The sequence below is a fragment of the Chenopodium quinoa genome, unplaced genomic scaffold (assembly GCF_001683475.1).
Source record: "Chenopodium quinoa cultivar QQ74 unplaced genomic scaffold, ASM168347v1, whole genome shotgun sequence".
In the NCBI taxonomy this organism is placed as follows: domain Eukaryota; kingdom Viridiplantae; phylum Streptophyta; class Magnoliopsida; order Caryophyllales; family Amaranthaceae; genus Chenopodium; species Chenopodium quinoa.
In genome coordinates this window covers 539,251-559,721 of record NW_018745684.1, presented here as the reverse complement: position 1 = coordinate 559,721, position 20,471 = coordinate 539,251, and the positions used below count along the sequence as shown (strand labels likewise).

General features: G+C 32.8%; 1 protein-coding gene across 2 annotated transcripts; it reads left to right on the top strand.

Moving 5' to 3' along the window:
* Nucleotides 1-5,770: 5,770 nt before the first annotated feature.
* Nucleotides 5,771-11,899, top strand: LOC110717339 (cyclin-dependent kinase inhibitor 7-like). Of its 2 annotated transcripts, XR_002510740.1 has the most exons (5): nucleotides 5,771-6,314; nucleotides 6,610-6,674; nucleotides 6,934-7,068; nucleotides 7,193-7,339; nucleotides 11,598-11,899. XR_002510740.1 is itself a non-coding variant. In XM_021895999.1 (4 exons), the coding sequence occupies exons 1-4, from the start codon at nucleotides 5,898-5,900 to the stop codon at nucleotides 7,260-7,262; spliced, it is 687 nt and encodes a 228-aa protein (XP_021751691.1). In that variant the 5' UTR covers nucleotides 5,771-5,897; the 3' UTR covers nucleotides 7,263-7,726. The 2 variants fall into 2 exon arrangements, 1 of the variants encoding a protein (XP_021751691.1); XM_021895999.1 differs by lacking the exon at nucleotides 11,598-11,899 and having other exon boundaries at nucleotides 7,193-7,726.
* The last annotated feature ends 8,572 nt before the right edge of the window (nucleotides 11,900-20,471 follow it).

Here is a 20,471-nt window from a genome sequence, read left to right as displayed (position 1 = left end):
TTATTTTTTAAAATGTAAAATTCAAATAATTACAAAGTAAAATTAAAAAGAAAATACAGAATAATAATGGTAACTTCAACTTCCTTGCGAAATTTCTATTCATCATACTACAATTTTGTCAATTTCTTCCATGCATGTGCTACTACCTAGCTATGTACTTATTATTGCTTTATTTCTCAACTAACATGTAAAATTTTTATGTGTTGTTTAATAAGATTGCAACCATACTAATCAAGATGTTTCGACCTTAATTAATTATTTAATTATTGTTACATCTATCCAATGTAAGTACGGTTGGTTATATAATAATGTTTTTATTTTGTTGCATCTATCTTGTATGCAATCTTCAGGTTGAAAGGATGAAACTAACATCACGTGTAGACTAATAGAGTTTTTATTAATTAATTAGCGTTTACTGTTTACTAACAATAATTTACTTTTGTTAAATCAAATGAGCTTAGTATACCATTATTATTCCCTCTATCTGAAAGGAGTATCACACTCTATTACATTCCTCTTAATTAAGAATATTCCATAATCTACTAAATTACCTAATCATATCTATCTGTTATTTTCCTTCATCATTTTTCTAGCTACCATTCCAATCACTACTACAAAAAAGGCCAAAGAGACCCATTGTAAAAGGCATAAGAGACCTGTTTAGAGGAGGTCTCTAGCTCCCCCGTTCAATTGAACGGGTCTCTTTGTAATCAATAAGAGACCTGTTAAGTAAGGTAACAGGTCTCTTTGTGTGTATTTACAAGGGGAAGAGACCTGTTACTTAACACAACAGGTCTCTTTGATAGCCATAAAGAGACCTGTTTTGTTAGATAACAGGTCTCTTTGTTTTTTTTTTTTTTTAAATAATATAAAACTCGACAATATACAATTATTATTTTGTAATTATTCCATAAACTTATATAATTATTGAATTAATTGGTAGTAACTTACAACGAGTGACATTTACAAGTATATAGGAACAATAATTTTACAAGTATAAAAGAATTTATGAAAGTAATTTACAAGTATATAATAACTAGCAAAAATTGACAGGAATAATCCCAACTTTGATCGATTCGCCCAAAATAATCCCAACTTTCGATTATTTTTTAATAATCTGAACGTTAATATAAATTTGCTCCCAATGGTCCTGAGTGACCGATAACCTGTTGAATAGGTTTTTTTAAAAAAAAAAATTAATTTATATTTATATTTAAATTATATTATTAAAAAAATGTCATCGTGTGATTGGCTACGAATTAATTTATATTTATATTTATATTACCAGTTTAAAAAAATTATTTATAAAAAAAAAAGGAAAAATTGAAACCACCAACCCAGCCAGCCTGAACCCTACCCTTGGCTGCCGCCGACGCCTAGCTGGCTCACTCCCTGGCTGGCTGCCGCTCGTTCCGTCGATTCATTTCCCCCCCTCCCCCGCCGGCGAATAAGAACCTATCCGTCTTATCTTCCCGACTTCCCATTTGGTTTTTTGGGTTTATCCCTTTTGTTAATTTTTACGTTTTAGCTCGTACCTTGCATCTTGTATATGTAGAAGATGGTGGCAAGCCAGGGTAAAGGGATTTGGGGAGGATGGTGGTGCGTCGGGGTGGGGGAATTTAGGAGGATGGTGGATCGGGGTGGAGGAAATGCGAGGACAGTGGCAAATCAGGGTAGGGGAATTTGGGGAAGGGTTGTTCGTGGGAAAGGGAAAGGGATGGTGAGGTGATCTTCGCCGGCGGGAGAGGGGGGAAACGTGCCGGCGGGATCCGCCAACCAAGGTGGGGGTCAGGCGCTGGGGGCAGCGGTGTTGCCGTGCTGGGCTGGTGGAGGTTTTTTTTGTTTTTTTTTAAATTTATTTTTTTTCTTAATTAATTATTTTTTAATTGATTGTTTTTTTTTACTTTAATTTTTAGTTGATTTTGTTTATTATTACTTTTTATATTTTTGACTAATCACGTCCTGACACGTGTCAGGTGACTTGTTATAACAAGTTTTATAACCGGTTGGGATCATTATAAGCAAATTCATATTAAAGTTCGGATTATTAAAAAATAATCAAAAGTTGGGATTATTTTAGGTGAATCGAGCAAAGTTGAGATTATTCCTGTCAATTTTTCCTAATAATTAATGAAAATAATTTACAAGTTACCAAAACTAACAACAATTCCATCATTTTATACGGCAAGTGAATGCAACACATCCTTGGTAATTTCTTTAACCCTCCATACATCAGCTAAGCGAGTTTCTTGAATTGCTCATCCTCCTGTACACCATTAAGAGAATCAATTTTTTTTAAAAAAAAAAGCTCCAAGGCTTAATTCAAGTTAAAAAAACTATCATCAAGTTCACACTCTTTGATGCACTCCTGATCATAGCGGATCAAGAATACATCATAAAAATCCCATCTAAATTAAAAATCATATCTTTCAATTGAATGGGCTATTAAGAATCAAAACTTAGATTAAAATTTAACAGCTTTTGTAACAAACCAAAATAATAATAAAAAAGTATAAATTACCCATATTCCCAGGAAGATAGAAAATTGTTCGTCGGTTCCAATATAAAGGGACAATTCATGAACAGTGAATAATCACAAATTAGTATTACATAATTGTTGTATTTTTTTTTTATAAAAAATTTTGTAAACGAATAAGAAATTAAAAAAAAAAATATTGAAGGTTGATGATGTTGATTGGGTTTGAGTGTTTAACAGCGAAAGTGGAAAATGCAACAACAATAACAACAACAATTAATCAACACCACCGACATTCTCACACTCCGCAACCAACAAAAAAAACCACTGCTCGTCTCGGCCAACACCACTACACCACCCCACCCTCGAATAAAACTACTCCAGCGCTCGTATACACCACCCTCGACCCACACATTGAAAACCCTTTCCAACCCTGTAAAAAACCGAAAACTAGACCCAACCCCGTAAAAAACCCCAGCCACCCAAGAAACCACAAAACTATCGGCCTATATTCAAAGCCACGATGAAAAAAAACTCCTTCTCATCCACCTAAAAACCATTTAAAATACTGAAAGAAATAGAAATGGAAACATACCTTTTTCAACATTTCAATTGTGGCTTTATTTGCTTAGACTTGACCATAAAAACCTAGATCTAGAAATTCATGGTTAAATTTGATCTTCGTCAAACTTGAGATTTTATTGGTGTTGATGAAATCAAATGACAAGGAAGAAAGAGGAGGGATCAATGCATAAGAGTACGCCAGTGTGGGTGAGTATGATAGGACGACGAGCTGAGGTATTGGCCATATTTGAGCATCTTGAGGAGAGGGAGAGGGGAACTGTTCAAACAGAAGATCATAAAAAAAATAATCTCAAGAGACAAAGAGAATAGGGAGAGTGAAAGAGAAACGGGTGGCATGGGAGTATGAGGGGAAGGAGAAGTGAAAAGGCAATCCTAATTTCACTAAAATTTCACCAAAATTTTGTGGGGCCTTACTTACATAAGAGACCAGTTAAGCTAACAACGGGTCTCTTATTCCTCTCTCTCAACCATTGTGGTGGGCCCTTACATACATAAGAGACCTGTTAAGTTAAATAACTGGTCTCTTATATCTAAGAGACCTGTTGTATTAACTAACAGGTCTTTTATTAGAGATCTCTTGGCCATTTTTGTAGTAGTGAATCAAGAGTGGTATGTTTGAAACTAATTTCAATCCTATTATGATTTATAAGGGGGTATTATTATCTCTACTATTCGCTTGCTTATAGGTTTCGAGACAAATTATTCACAATGTTACGCACATATAATTATTATATTATTATCTTAATTTGAATTCAATGGTGACGAAGTGCATATACTTTATATATTACGCACTTATATGGTTGAAACTTGAATGTATGTCAAAAAAGAAAGTTGAATGAAATTGTATAATGGTTACATGACCAAACACTTTGTACATATATTAAATTCAGATTTTTACCTCTATAAATTTGATTCGAGAATTCGCGATCACCATTGTCAATTTTTCAAGCTAGCTAACATGAGGCATTGATTGTTAAATTATACAGTCGTAGCGCAATTATTTTACCATCACAAGAAATACTTTTCTTAAATCTATATGATACAGTACTTTTCATGTAGATAATGTTAACTAACAATACATTAATGATACCTATCGAAATAATACTATTACATTGATGATAACTACCAACCGATTACTGTATGTAGTGGAAAAGTGTAGTAGCAAAACCACTTGTAACTTGACGGACATGCAATCTGTAGTTATACCTTCTTTAGAATTACGCCTTTTAATTAATGTAGCTTTTTTCTTCTATACCATTTACTATATTTTTGTCTCTCTTTCTTTAGAATTAATTTTTATCAAATAGCCCTTTTTTTTTTTTTTGAAGAATTCTCATTTTATCACAATAACCTAGCTTGTTTTTATATGCTTGGACCGTTTTCTTTCGCTCTCGCAAACAAGTTACTTTTTTTATTTAATTGTTAACCTAACAATTAATCATGGAGTTACATATTATATTTTTTACTCGACCTGTTCCTTGTACTTCATATCACAGCTTTTCATTAAATATTTAAGTTTAATTTAATTATTATTAGTGTGTGACCCGGACTTTGCTTTACTCCGTATGATACTTTGAATAATTTCTTTCTTTTTTTTTAATATTATATTAAACACTTTGATAAGCTTGTTAATTTTTTTATTGTGAGTAAATTAAAATGCAATGACAACAATAATTTTTTTTTGGATTTTTTTTTTAATTATTATTTTTTATTTTTTTATTCTACCTTATAATACTTGATGTATTTATGTATAAATGTGGATTAATAGAGCATGATTTATTTCTAGCTAAGATGGTGATACATGTGGTTTTCATTCAATGAGGTTTGGTGTTTAAATCTCTTTGTATGCACATAGACAATTTTAGACGCCTTTTAATATACAGTATAAATATCTTAATTATTAGTTAAAAAAAAAAAACTTGTCAAAAAAAATTAAATAATTAGATTAATACTCCGTATATCAGATCATGACGAATGTAACAAGATTCTACTATGACTATTTTTTTCCCCATTATGTATAAGTTCAAAGAGTTAAAAAAATTGTATATGTCATGAACAAGACCAAAATATATTGTATAAATAGTGCAAAATTTAAACATAAATTCTTATACGTGGCTGGCAACACATAAGGGTTACTTCGTTAGCGTAATAGAGGTTACTTGGTCAGTGTTAAAGAGGTTACCTCATCAATTTATAGAATTACTCGGTTAGTGTTATAGGGGTTACTCGGTCAGTATTATAAGGGTTACTTCGTCAATGCTATAGGAGTTACTTTGTTCTTTTATAAGTGATTATACGGTGTAATCAGCCGCACACAAGACGGGCTGAAATTTAAATCTCGTCAAACAAAAACAAATAAAGGAGATAAATTTCAAGAAATTCTTTAAGGGCAAAAATGTCAAAGCAACCGAAATAAAAATTCCACAGAAATTACGCTTAAGACCAATTCTTTACCAAACAAAACAAAATTAGGAAGTGATCTTAACCACACGATTGTAACGGAAAGGTTTTCCCCGTTTTCCTTTGTTTATTACCACACTTTTTAACCGACTATCACCGGTCATTTCAACAACCGTACGTGGCATAATCTGATTAGCTAAACCCACATTTGGCCTAATCCCATTTTCATAACGGCGCCGTCACTTCTCCCCCGTTACCGTAACGGCGTTTTGGACCACTTTCATTTTTATAACCCCAAAATCTGAACCGTTGATATGGAATCCCTTGCTCTTTCTCTCTCTAAAAAACCAAACAATTTCTTCCCATCTCTCTCTTTCACAATTTCACGAAAGGATAACAAACAGGAGAGAGAGAGAATTTGGTTCAGAGAAAAATTATGGGGAGATATTTGGGGAAATGTAAAGGTGTTGTCGGCGAAATTGCGGTCGTCGGAGTTCGAACCAGAGCTCGAGCTGCCCTAGCTATGGCGGCGGCAGCAGCTAATACTACTACTACTTCGTCTCCGGCGAAGAAGATCAAGAAGGTTTCGAAATCGTCGTATAATATTCCTCAACTAAGGAATCGGCGGAAGAATTTGTCGGCGCCGGAGAAAGAAACGACGTCGTCGGAAGTTGCGGCGGTTGTTGTAGAAGAAGAGGTTGCGAATTGCTCGAGTAGTGAGGTGATTACGACGGCTAGGTCGGATTTTCCGCTGTCTTGTTGCTCAAGCAATTATGATCAATTGAGTTCAAGCGAAGCAGAAGAAGTTGTTAAAGATGATGATTGTTTGGGAAATAGTACAGCAGATCCAGAGGTAATTTAATTTATTATCAGAAATTAATTTATTCGATATTATTATTATCATTATTTCTCTGAATTTGTGCAAGGATGTTGAGAATTTTTTCAACTTCCAAAATTATTATAGCAGCAGCAGCAAACAATTAATTCTTCAATTCTGGTTTTTATTGCTGTCTCTGTATTCTGAATAAATGCTTGTCGTTTTTTTTTTTTTTTTTTTTTTTTTTTTATCTTTCTAATTTTTTTCAAATAAGTCGGTGGAAATTCTTTTGAAAATTTTAATAATTAATTGCAAATTTGATGATAAACAGATTCAGAGTGCTGCTGAGACGTCGTCAAAGCAAAAGGAAGAAGAGTACCATAGAACAGAACTTAGGTGAGAGAAATTCTGTAAAAGATTCTCTTACAATAAAACTGTTATTTCATTCAAATTAATTAAGTTTTTTTCAAAATTAAATTAAATTTCATGTGATATAAGTTCATCATACGTTTTATATACAATGTACCGGAAATTTGAAATTCAAAACGAGTGATCTTTTAATTTTAAAACGTCTTGCCTTTATATTCTCCCTCTCTCCTCTTTTTGTTATTTTTCTTCTTTTTTCTCTCTCCTAACTCGCCATGTCAACTCTCAGAGAAGCTACAACATCAGACGGCCAAGATTCTCAGGCAACGAAATCAACGGCTCAGATCAGGATGCCGTCTGATTCAGAAATCGAAGAATTCTTTGCTGCTGCTGAGAAAGATATCCAGAAACGCTTCAGCGATAAGTAAGCCAGAGCATCCTTTATTTCCTTTAAGTCAATAATTTGGACCCAAGCATTTTCCTTATTTTTCAAAAAAAATAATACTATTAAAAATCTGAAATCTGAACAAAACGCGTCGTTTTTTCAGGTACAATTTCGACATAGCAAAGGACCTTCCATTAAAAGGTCGTTACGATTGGGTTCAAATAAAGCCATGAACAAAGAAACTGGTGAATAGTGATGATGATGAATGAATGACTGAATTCTTCCACAATTAGCCGCTGAAAATTGCAAAGTAAATCTTTAATTTTAGCTTTTTCTTTCTTTTTAGCAGAAATTGATCTAATTTCTCAACCCAACCAAAAAAAAAGAAAATTAGTAATTCTACTGTTAATTATTAGCAGTTAGTTTTCTCTTTAAAATTAATTTTTAGTAGTAGAATTATTTTTTATTGTTGGGAAATTGAAGAAGAATACATTCGCTAGAAGAAGAAGAAGAAGTAGTGGGTAGTACTAGTGGGGTTGTACATTCTGTCTCTCCTTTTGTATCTTCAGTAATAGTAGTATCTATTACTCTTTCAGAGAAGTCAGTTGATTTCAAGTACAAAAAAAAGAACCTCCCTTGCCACTTTTTCAGTCTAATAAATTACAGTATAAAAAAATTAAATTTTAATTTATTTAAATTTTTGTGGTTGTGAAAATTATTTGTAATTTTCCGGCCTCCAAAATTGGGGGGTGTCTTATGTCTGATTGATTTTCTGTTAAAATTTGTACGATCAAATGCAGTCAGTGCTGAATGCTGATGGATGCTTGCATTCATTGATTATCTTTCTTTTTTTTTTTTTTTTTTTTTTTTTCTTCCCCTCAACTTCCTCGCATATTTGCAGAGAGAATTTATTTTGGGAATATGCGGTTTTTTTGTTGTTTTCTTTACCCCCGTCCTTTTCTTGGCTATTCTATTTTATTATTGTACTCTTTATTTTTTTTAAAAAAAAAAATTAATTCTAATAATTCCATCTTTAGTCGGTTCGCTGTTATTAATCCTACCTTTAGATGATTCTTTAATAATCGCACCTTTACAGGAAATTTTCATCTATTAATCCCTTATGACCGGTAACCTATACATTGATTAAACATATTTTTTTAATAATTAAGTGACACGTGGCACTAAATAATTGGTAAAAAAAAACTAAAAAAAAATTCCACAACAAGTCAAACGACCACCTAACCCCCCAACCTCCTGCAACCCCTCCTCGGCTCCTCCCCATCCCCACCGCTGGAACCCCCATCCCCACCGTCGGAACCCCCAATCTATCGCCAGAACACCCATTTCCACCCCCTCCTAACAAAAACCGACCCAACTCTCCCCTAAATACACCCTGATTTTCAATAAAAAAAAAGTAAAATAATAAAAAAAAAACCTTCAAGAGCGGTTAGAGGGGGTTTTCGGTGGAGTTTCGGGGGGTGTACAGGTGTTTTTAGGGGAGTTTCGGGGGTTTAAGGTGGTTTTCAGCGGAGTATCGGGAGTCAATGGCGGTTTTCGGCGGAGTTCCGGGGAAATTTGGCTATGGTGGTTGTGGTGGTTTCGAGTGTGGGTTTGGGTCAAGGGTTGGTTTCAGTGGTGGATTTGATCGGTGGGTGGTTGTTGATTCCGGCCGGCCATTTTTCGGGGGTTCATGGTGGAGGCCGGCCGGTGTTCATTGGGGCTAGGGTAAGGGTTAGGGTTTCACGGTGGGTGGAGGGGTGGCTGGTGGATTTTTTTTTCATTTTTTTTATTTTTCAACCAATTATAAAATAACACATGACATTTTAACCTATTAAAATCGGTTACCAACAAGTTAGGGACCAATAGAAGAAAATCCCCTATAAAGGTGGGATTATTAATAGCGAACTGATTAAAGGTGGGATAATTAGAATCAATTTTTTTATTTTTTTTTTTATTAATTTTCATAATTAAGAAAATAAAATTATGAGAAATTGGGGTCTAAGTGTGTACTGTAGAACAGTAGAAGTTTGTATAATTAAGTGTAATTGATGGGTCGTCTTGGCGTGTAAGTTAAGGACACGTTGACAAGATTAGGAATCTAATCTAAATTATACGATCGAGTCGCATGTGATTCAGAGACTTCCATTGCCATGGTTGATTAAACAAAATAATGTATGCGATTATGTGAATATACGTACAAGTATATTATTATTATTATTCGAAATGTATTATTGAGGAGCTGGCGACGACAAAATTGTTTTGGAATATTTTGTATGATGATTGATTCATTATATATTTTATTATACAAGATGAAAAAAGGGGCTTTGAATTTATGTACAGAAAAAAAAAAGGGGGGGGGGGTAAAAAAGTGTGAAAAATTGTGATTCTGAATCAGAGGAGGGGCAGATGATTGAGGTCCAAGCATCACACGGAAAGTGTGGTGAATATGTGAAAAGGATGTGCCAGTTTACCAATAATAGATAAAAAAAAAAAAAAAAAAAAAAAAAAGAGTTAAGTGTGAGAATCAATTTCAATTAGACTATAAAAGTTGCCTTTTTTCTCCTGTATATTTTCTCTTCCTTTATGTCACCATTTCCGTGTGTGTGTGCAAACATTCATGGTCTTCATGGATCAAAGTTGTAAAAGATGACTTTGATTCTTTTTATTTCAATTTTTGGACCTTCATTCTTTATTTTTTCTTTTAATTCTTTTTTGTATGAACTAGTACAATTTTGTATTCCTACTTACGTTTATTTGAATTCTAATCGTTTTTCATTTCATTTTGTATTAGTAAATTTTGCTCAAATTAACTTTATTACTTTTATGACAATTTTTTTATTTTCGCTTTTCTTTTCAAAGTAAAATAACTTCAATTGACGGATTGTCCCTTAATAGTTCACTTTTATTGTTGCTACAATTAATGGAGATATAGCGTAGTAAAACAAAGGTAGTATACATTTGTTAAAAGGTTTGATATGAAAAAAACGAATTTGAGTGACACGTTGATGAAAATTCATCATCATCTATGAATGAGAAGGGTATGTGAAGCAATGTGAGTCGAACAAAATCCTCATCCACAATGGTATGAATGTTACAAAGGTATCATAATTTAAGTAGCTACAGAGGACGACTTTGACTGCTCATCCATTTAGTATGAGCTTATAAATGCAGTGATTATTAAGCCTTTGCGTTAAATTTTTGCGTAGAAATTCTTATATGCAGAGCTAATGTACAAGGGTAATACATCCATTTGTTACAGGAAACATTGATACATTACTACTCCTAAATATTACTAGTGTCACTTAACAACTTGTTGAAGAATAGACCTTCCAAGTATTACCACATGTAAGTGTCCCACGTTGATTGAAGAAGAGAGAGTTAATCAATTATAAGGCTAAGGGGCTACTCCTCCTATTGCCATATGGTTTTGGGATGGAACCTCCTTTGGTCTTGTGAAGTGGACTCTCTCTTTTGGTTGCGGGTGTGGCCCAGACCCGTACTTAACACAACTCCATATTGAGAAACAATGACTATTGCCGAAGAATTATAAACTTATTCATAACCCTAATTTCAATGTGTATGGTAACGAAATTTTTTTGGATGACTTTTCTTTTAAGTGAACAGTCATTCTCATACACTCTGTTTCCTTTTTTCCCACTCTAACCATAAACTGTTTTTTTGTTATAGATATGGGATCTCCAGTGATGAATGGTGTAGTAATAGTAACACTTTGGAAGGTGGTTAGAGCTCATATAGACATGAAAGTGGTCCTAAAACTAAAAGAAATTAATTATGCAAGATCAAAGAATTGAGGAAATAAAGAGAAAGAGAAAGGGAAAGGGTGGGTGGAGCCCACTTTTGGGGGTTAGAAAGAGCAAGGGTAGGGTGTGTAAATTGGCAGCAACATAGTTATCATTGCATTTCATCTTCATACTTGGACAATTCAGGAATGAGGCACATGCCTCAGATTCTCTAACTTTGTCTCTTGGGATTAACAAATTAATTGACACTAAAACAACTATTTTTTCTTTTCTGAATAAACACTAAAACAACATATTATTACCACATATCTTGGGTTTCCACTATATTTAGGTTCGAAATAAGGGATATATAGTTATGATTAGGATTTCAAATTTTATGTGTATTTTTCGATTTTACAATTAGAAATTGTATATGAACATGCATGTATTATTATTTCATTTAGGTGGATTTTCTTTCAAATATTTGTTAAGATGTACTCCATACATGTTTAGCACAAATAATTTATTTTTAATACAATCGTGTTAAATGCCACAAAAGCATTTGAACTCACACCTTATACAAACTATTAGATCAATTGCTCGCTTTCTTGCGTTTTTATAGGCTAATTATATTGACTTATTTTTTAAAGGATTTAGCTAAGCTTGATCTAACATGTACAAGTATATATTTCAAATTGAAGAAATTTGAATATAAGATGTAGGAGAATTAATAAAGAAATTTGGAAAAGCACTTTAGTTATTTATTTAAATGTTTTCAAGAAAAGAAAATGATGATGATTTATGACAATGACGATTTTCTTTTACAAGGAATATGCGCAAAGGATTGGTCTTGGCAGGGGAGTGGAATTCGATACTACAGAAAAGGTGGCTTGATTTAGAAATTGTTTAAGAAAAACTGTTTTAATTTATTCCAATTTTAATATAAAATTATGTTGAGTCTCAGCGAATGAAGTTTGTTCATAATGATGATGCATGTGGATGTGGGTTGCTACTTTTTCTTCCCTGCAGGCAACACTTTCTCCCTTTTTGGCACTGTTAAGCTCTTTTGTTTTTCTAATTATCAACTCTTTGTTGTTTTTTGTAATTATGGGTGAATATCTCCTTCGCCTCAATTATTCCCATTACTTTATCATAGAAAAATGATACTTCATTCGTCCCGTTATATAGTTTTTGATGTGCTTTTTTACGGTATTTAAGAAATGGAAGGAAAAAGTAGATGGAATACATTAAAAGTGAAAAAAATTATATAAAAATTAGACAAAAGTACTAGACAAGTGGATAATTTATAGACAAAAGTATAGAGAGAAAAAGTGGAAAAAAGTATTGTACAAGACAAGTGGATAATTAAAGGGTAAATTAGAAAGTTTAATGAATAAATTAAAAAATGAGGGTATAATGACCTTTACATACTATTCAAAAATAGATTAAAGAACAACATTTTAGGTATCCAAAATAGGAAAACAAAAACTATAAAATGGGACGGAGGGAGTAGACCTGGAAAATGGGTCGTTTGGGTCGGGTATGGGTCAGGTCAATTTCGGGTCGGGTCATTTCAGGTCAATTAACATTCGGGTCCCGTATGGGTCGGGTCGGGTCATTTCGGGTTTCGGGTATGCCTCTGGTCAGGTATCGGGTCGAGTTCGGGTCGGGTCATTTTCGAGTTAAGTATGTTCGGGTCATATTCGGTTCGGGTCAAAATCAGGTCGGGTCATGTTCGGGTTGTTTCATTTAATTTGTGGATCTAGTTCAAATCAATAATTTTATATTTTATTATTGTTATAATAAGAACTATCAATTTGGTTTATGAGTGTGGCTACAGTTGAAGATGAACAATTTAAATTATTTTTGGCACCAGACATTTTTAGTTCAATTATAAGGTAATTTTAGTTCGGGACATTTCGAGTATTGGGTCTGTTCGGGTCAATTTTGAGTATCGGGTTTGTTCGGGTCAAACAATTCGGGTCGAGTCAATTCGGGTGTCGGGTTAGGATCAGGTCAACTCTATTTTCGAGACGGGTCAATTTCGGGATTCGGGTCATTTTCGGGTAGTTATATTTGGGCCATTTTCAGGTCATGGGTCGGGTCATCGGGTCTGGGTCAGGATTGCCAGGTCTAGGAGGGAGTAGTAATAAATATCTTCTCCTTCTAATTGGATTTAATATAAAGATATAAATATATCCTAATAATGATATTTATTATAGAACTGTATTTGACATATGCTAGATGTTACGTTCTTTAATACTCTATATGATGTAAACTAAGGCTCTATTAATCTATTATACAAGTTTAATACAACTATACAAGTTTAAATTTAGCAAAGTATAGATTTTCTAGTATAGGAAAGAAAAGTTTAAATAACATTAGAGTAGTGAAATGAAAATTAAGTGGATAATGCAACACACTTGTAGTAATATGTCAATTGTAGAACATTATTTAGGTACTCTATCTCACTCTAACTAACTATGAGATCACATTAAAACTTACATCAACTCTCAGATAATAAGTACGAGTAGTTGCCATTAAAATGGATTAGTCACATCTAACATTTATTTTTCATACTAGACTTTACCCAAATGTAACTACAATACAAACTGTGTTTCTATGTTTGTGCATTCTACCTTTATTATCCTTATTGTTGTTATGTTATGATGGTATCGAATTACAAGTATCTTTCAAATAAATTTATAGTACTACACTACTACCTAGCTATATGATCATACATTTACAAATATTTGTGACACTTCCGGTGCTATAGTAGTATCCATCCTTCTTATTAGTATTGTTTTTTCTTATCACTAATTGTGTTACAATTTTCATTGAATAGTACGTGATTAGTGAGAAGTTACTTTGAAAACGAAAAAGGTATTTTGTACACGAGTACTTATAAATAGTAATAGTAAGGTCATGTGCATATTTACAATTAGTATGAGGGAGATCTATTGGTGCAGTGGCACAAGAGGTCGCCTCACATCCTCGAGGTGCGAGGTTCAATCCTCATTAACAACAAATCCCACCCCTACCCTTCTAGGGCATTGCCAACTAGGGCTCTTGTAATAGGAGCCTTGTTGACCTTACCATGTAAATAAATAAATAATATTTAAAATGAGTATTACACTATTACCTCAATAGTTCTTTAGATGTTATCACATTCCATAAACATAAAATTTTAATTAACTTACAACCTAACCTTTGATCAGTTTGTTTACGAGTTATCAACTTCAAATGTCAAAGAATAAAAAAACAAAAATAAAATTCCAAAAACTAAAAATCAAAGGGAGTTAGAAAGATCCAAAAACAAGGAGATAGAAACATGCCCTATAAAGCATATACAAGTATACATCATCAACATAAACCAACAAAATAGCGGCTACTACATACATGCACTTCCAAGAGACATCGTCCAAAATCTGCATAACTTCAATTAATTAATTACAGTATTAATCAACTTGTAATCTATATATAATTAAGTCATCTATCTGTGGGTTAATTAATATGTTTGATTCAGCAGATTTTACCCGATAAATTGGAGAAGTTGACCTAATTTAATCTATGTTTTTTGCATTGATTAAACAAGTGGATACTACTCGGTCTATTTTAACTTTAATTTGTTCATTAATTCACATTAGTATATACTCTTAATTTAGGGCTAGTTGAATAGTAGTACTAGGATTACAGATTCCTTAGCAAGAAAATTCATTGGTTTATATATTCTCGGATCCGGGAATATTTGATAAGAGTATCTTAAACAAATACTTCAAATTACACTATTATGGATTTTTTGGGGTCTAAATTAGCAATTGATATGCACTACTACTTCCTCCAGCTTTGTTATAGTTGATCCATTGTTGTCTTTATAATTTGCAACCTTATAAATTTTAAAATTCTACAGTAGTTATCCTTAAAATGACTATCATTATACTTAATTTTCATTGGCCAATTTTTAATTTATTTTTTGTTGGGAAAATTTATAAAAAAAAATAAAAATAAAATGGTAATTACTTCAGATGTAAAATCATTGCATAAAAGTGCTTAAATGTAAAATCACATCATTTTTTTAATTATAAAGTTTGTAAAATGGTGACTACAAATGTACTCCGTAGTATGTAATCACACTGAACTTAACAAGGTAGTAGCTAATTAGCTATACTCATACCATAAGTTATGCACATTTGAACCTAAAAACATTATATTATTAAAATTTTGGACACTCAATAAGATTCTAATACATATGTATACTAAAAATGTGTGTCTGAATTTTTGGAAGAGTGGAATCTTATGGTTTGATTCTTTACAAAAATCTAATGCCTTGCAGCACTTAAGGGTATCCCAAATGAAAAATACTTGTCGTAGTACTTAGAAAGGATAATGTCAGAGATTCTGTGGATCGAAGTTGTTATTAATTAGGAGTTTGACGTTGAAACTGAGTCAATAGCAACTTCTGATTTGGTGGGTTTGATTAATTTGGCTAAAAATTATGTAAAATTGAAACCCCTAAATTATAACAAACATAAAATTTATCATTCTTTTTATTTTGAAGAAAATTTGTCCAATTAGAATTTAAATGTTGCCCCACATTCAAAGTCACTGGTTCGTATTGTCGACGTGGACAAACCAAGATCATCTTTTTCTATTTTGCTCTATAAATCCAACATATATAAATACAATTGACCTTATATACCAACCAAGTCTAGCTTCGGGGTCCATCAACATGGATGAATAATGGTAATACAATGGAGCCTATTAAATAATGATATGCTAGTATGCTACTATACAAACTGGTAAAATGTATCATACTAAGAACTTATAGCCTATTGTCGATAGCTACGTGAATAAGTGATACATGGTAACGTAGTAAAATAAAGGAATTACTTTTTAATGTAACTTTATAAGGAGTTCTTTATTATATCATCTCAATAATATCACCGTACTATTAAATAATCTCACAATTTATATGTTTTAAATATGATAGTATTATTCTTTATAAAACTTAACTAATCATCAAACATACCCGGTGTTAATAAATTTCACTAATTTTATCACTCGATCATGTAATTTACAACACTTCTATATATACACCACTTCCAAGCATTATTCGTATATAGTGGTTTATAGCATCAAGTGAGGCTAACAAATATAACTATAATACCAATTTAAAATCAACAATTGTCAAACGAATTTAGGCTGCACATATGGATCAATGAGAAGGTGCTTGGCAATTGTTCATGTGAATTTCATTGCACAATAAAACATATGTACTCCGTAATAAATTTCGCAGAATCATCATTATATTTTGTCATTCTCTTAGTTAGGTGCTTGCCAATGTTATGCTTTCTAAGTTGTAAACATCATTAAAATCCATGGACCATGGCTTTTGTTTGTTAGGTTTTTTTTTTTTTTTTTTTTTATTTTTTTTTTTATAGTACTTTCTGTAATATTTTTCCCACCAGTCCAAAATTATGTTACTTCGTATGTAACTTATGTGTTGGATGTATATTAGTAATATTATATACTCCGTAGTACGTACTGCGCAGCTTGCTACTGTACTCTACTGGACCTTGTCAGTGTACTGTGCTTCCAAGGTGACAACTAAAGAACGAATCCAGGAGATCCCAAAACCATTTTGTTCTAATTTACTCTGTTCAACCTTCCATTCAGCTTATGGGGTAATTTCCAATTCAATTGATACATTATTCTGACTCATATAATTAATACGGAGTAGTATTTATAATGTCTAATTAATTTGTGGGTGAACAAAGGGAGTCCAAAAATTAAAGTAATAATACTTTTGATCCGGTAAAGGCTACACATACAATTGTTGTATATAACCCCTACATACAATTTTAATTTATCATATTTTTATTGGCTTGAATAATGGGCCCAAGTTCCATAAAAATTCAATTTATATTTGATTCCTAATTTTCTCTCCTCTTTTGATAATGTGTCAAATTTCTAATGGTGTTGTGTATAGGGACAATATACAATAGTTGTAAGTGTATCAACTCTCCTTTTGATCCATTATTTATTCAAAGTCATATCTTATACAGAGTACACGATGATTCTGACGAGTGTTCATATCCGACGAGTGTTCATGAACACTTATTAAAGAGTGATGTCGCGAGAGTACAAGTTACCTTGTTAGTACTGGTGAACAATCGTGCAAATCGTGATTTTAACCACCTCAATTTGACTAGGACTGAGGAAGCAATTAGTATCCCAGTGTCTTTATTCTTGGATCAAGCGCAAGATAGTACAATACTGTCAGGGTTGCAGCATTCTCTTTCTCAAGTGGAGTAGAGTAGCTTAATTTCAGCCAAAGATGACATCTTTCATTCCTTGATCTGAACAACACAAGCCTGACCAGTGACCACCTTCTGTTCTGCTCCTATGTTTAACATTCATTTTTTTACTTCCACTACTACAAAAAGGGGAATATAGATCGCCTAAAAATATAGATCGCCTCCAAGGCGCTCTTCTAGTAGGGTGCCTTGTAAAGTCTACAGAGCGCCTCTTGGTAGCGTTCTATATCTCGCGCAATACCGAACGCTTCATATTCTAGGTACAAATTAAATAAAAAACAATGTAAAGAGAGCTGTCATTTTAAGATAGACGCTCTATAACTATGCTGAAAGAGAACGCCTATCATAGATTATTATTATTATTATTATTATTATTATTATTATTATTATTATTATTATTATTATTTAATACCGATAATAATAATAATATGAAGGCTCGTGTGAGAGGGGTAGTTTATGTGAGAAGTGTGAGAAGCATTACACACTGTTGGATTGATTAAATCTGAAGACCCTAATATTTGCACCTCATTAATGGCATATTGGTAAATATGGGTATGTTTTAAGCATTCTTTATCAGCTGTGCAATTCTCTGGCTTTTCTATTTCTATCTCGGCTTCTCAGCTTCATCTCCTACAAATGATGTCGTCATGTTCAGATGCATTTCTAAGATTTTTGGGTAATTTCTCTAGAATAAGTGGTACGGTAATATTAATGGTCCAAGATTTCTCAAGAATAAGTTACATACCTTGTCACTCGAATGACAAATTTTGGGAACTTTTCGTTTCGTAATATTGATGTAGGGACTCAATGGCTCGTTTGAAAGAATTTGAAGTCCTCTCTAATGATTTCGTGAGTCTATGACGGTAATTCTGGTAAATTTTGATGGTGATAATTAATTTTGGATCTTAATTATTACTTTATTGTCTGTTTACTTGATGTATTAATAATAAAGTATTGATGTATTCTCACGATAAAAAGGTACTTTTCACCGGATCCCAACCCTAATAATAAGTATTTCAATCCCTTAGAGAAAAAATATACTCCTATCTTTGTAATTTTCGAACCTACTTTGAGAAATATTTTCAAGTGAACACTATTTTAGTAATTTCTTTATTAATTAATGCCAATTTGGCAAATCGTTTTTTTTTACTGAATAAAAAAAACTTCGTACATTACAAGTTATCTATACAGCTAATTACGGAAAACAATTATCAATTTGCTAAACTGCTAACCCACCAAATCCACTCCCCCCCCCCCCCCACACACACACACACATACGACTCAAACCCTCCCCCACTGCCCCCACCACCTAACCCACACCACCAACATGACACACCGCCACAACAACAGCACCCAAAAGACAGCAAAAATTAACATAAACAATTAGCTAAAAAATAACATAAGTAAAATCAGATCTAAGTAATAACAACAACAGCAAAAAGTATACAATAAAAAATGTCCAAAAAACTTAAAAACTAAAATTATACACAATAACATCCAAAAATTCGCAATTATAGAGTTATGTCAATTTGAATCATAAAATATAACCTAAAATTACAATTAATTAGAAATTTGAATCAAAAACAAAAACAAGAAACTAGATTTATATTCTAACCTAAAGTAAATTGCATTTTAGCTTGCGACAGCGGTGGGCTTCCGTGGTGGCTCGTTGTTGGACGCTCGACATCTCGTGGCTCGGTGGTGGCTGGAATGTGACTCACTGGTGGCGAGAGAAGGTGGATCGAGTGGCTTGAGAAGGTTGCTTGGTGGTGGGCGTGAGAAGCTGGCTCGACGGTGGGATGTTGAGGAGAGAGAAAGAGAAACATATGATCTACGGAGTAAAGAGAATGAAAGAGAAGAAGATAGGGAAACCCCTTTGTCATGTTTTAGGTTTAGGAGGGTATTAAATACAATGTACAAGTATATGGGCTTCAATTGGGCTATCTGAATTATTTTTTTATTTTTTTAATTACATAGTTCTTTTAGAACGGTCAACTTAGAAAAGCGATCTTTATTGTCTAGTGTACAATTTGAATTTATCAAATAGAACTGTTATCTTTGACAGTAGTTCTATAACTTTCAACATACAAGACGCTTATCTTATATAGGCGCTCTGTATAATTCTAGAGATCGCCTATTCAACTTGACATTTATGTATCTTGTGTTGCTTATTTCACTTTTTGTGGTAGTGTTCGTTCATGTTACTCCGTTTTACACATGTTTTAGCATAGGTTTTAGCTCAGCCCTACGAGCAAAAATGTTATCAATAGATCGGGTTTCTCTCCCATAACAAACTAGTTATTATAGAATTTATCCACCCCATTTTCTAATTTTTTATATACACAGTACATTCACACTTATTTTTTCCCATATGGTGATCCTTATAGATATCGTTCATTATACGAATCATGTACACAATACATCTTAATATAGACATCCTCGAAAATTTTAGGGATACACTTTTTTTTTTCTTTCAACCAAATATTCTGATTGGAGTTGCAATTTCTTCCTTGATAGACTGAAGCTTCCCCCCCTGCTCACTTCTTGCATTATACTTGTACAATCCATTTGATGATAACATAATAATTAAATGGTCCATGCAAACAAAATAATTAATTGATTGAGGAGCAGTAATTTTCATTACAGGTATTATTTACCTGCGTGCATCACTCGGCTTCTTTTGATGAGAACTAAGTTTTGTATCTTTACTAAATAATGACAAAAAGTGTTGATCAACCATGATGTTAGCACCTTGTTTTTCATTCTTAATACCCTTTGTAAAATTTAAATTTTTTTTTTTACCGTTTAATTCACTCGTGGTCCTAATTATTAATGTAAAAATTGTTTTTGAAATTAGTAAAATCAAAATCCAACAAGAAACTTAACAAGAAGCATACACAAACTATCTCTTTCTTTAACTTTATAGTAGTACAATTTTAGTAGTTGTTAGGTGATTAATAGATGGGAGTGAGGTCCGCAATTTTGGTGTCAGGGGTAAGAAAGGGAATTTCATTACTTTAAACTTTTAAAGTACTCTGTATAAATAAACCACATATGAAGAGCAATTTAAGGCAGACAAAAATTAATGGTAGGATGTACAACATTTTGTACAATGGCCTGGCTAACTCCTGAAGCATTTAGTCCACCACATGATGTAGCAATATCTAACCAAAAGTATCCGTTCTTGGAGGAATAGATTGTTACATGTATTCGGGAGCACTTTGCATGATGATTCTAGAAGTACCATTACGAGAGCACAAATTTTGGTATACCCGTCTACTGATGCATATGATATAGTCTAAAACACATAATTAGCCAAGTATTTGATATGGCTGCAAAGGACAGGAACCATAAATTGGGTTTACTGTTTCAATAACATCCCAAA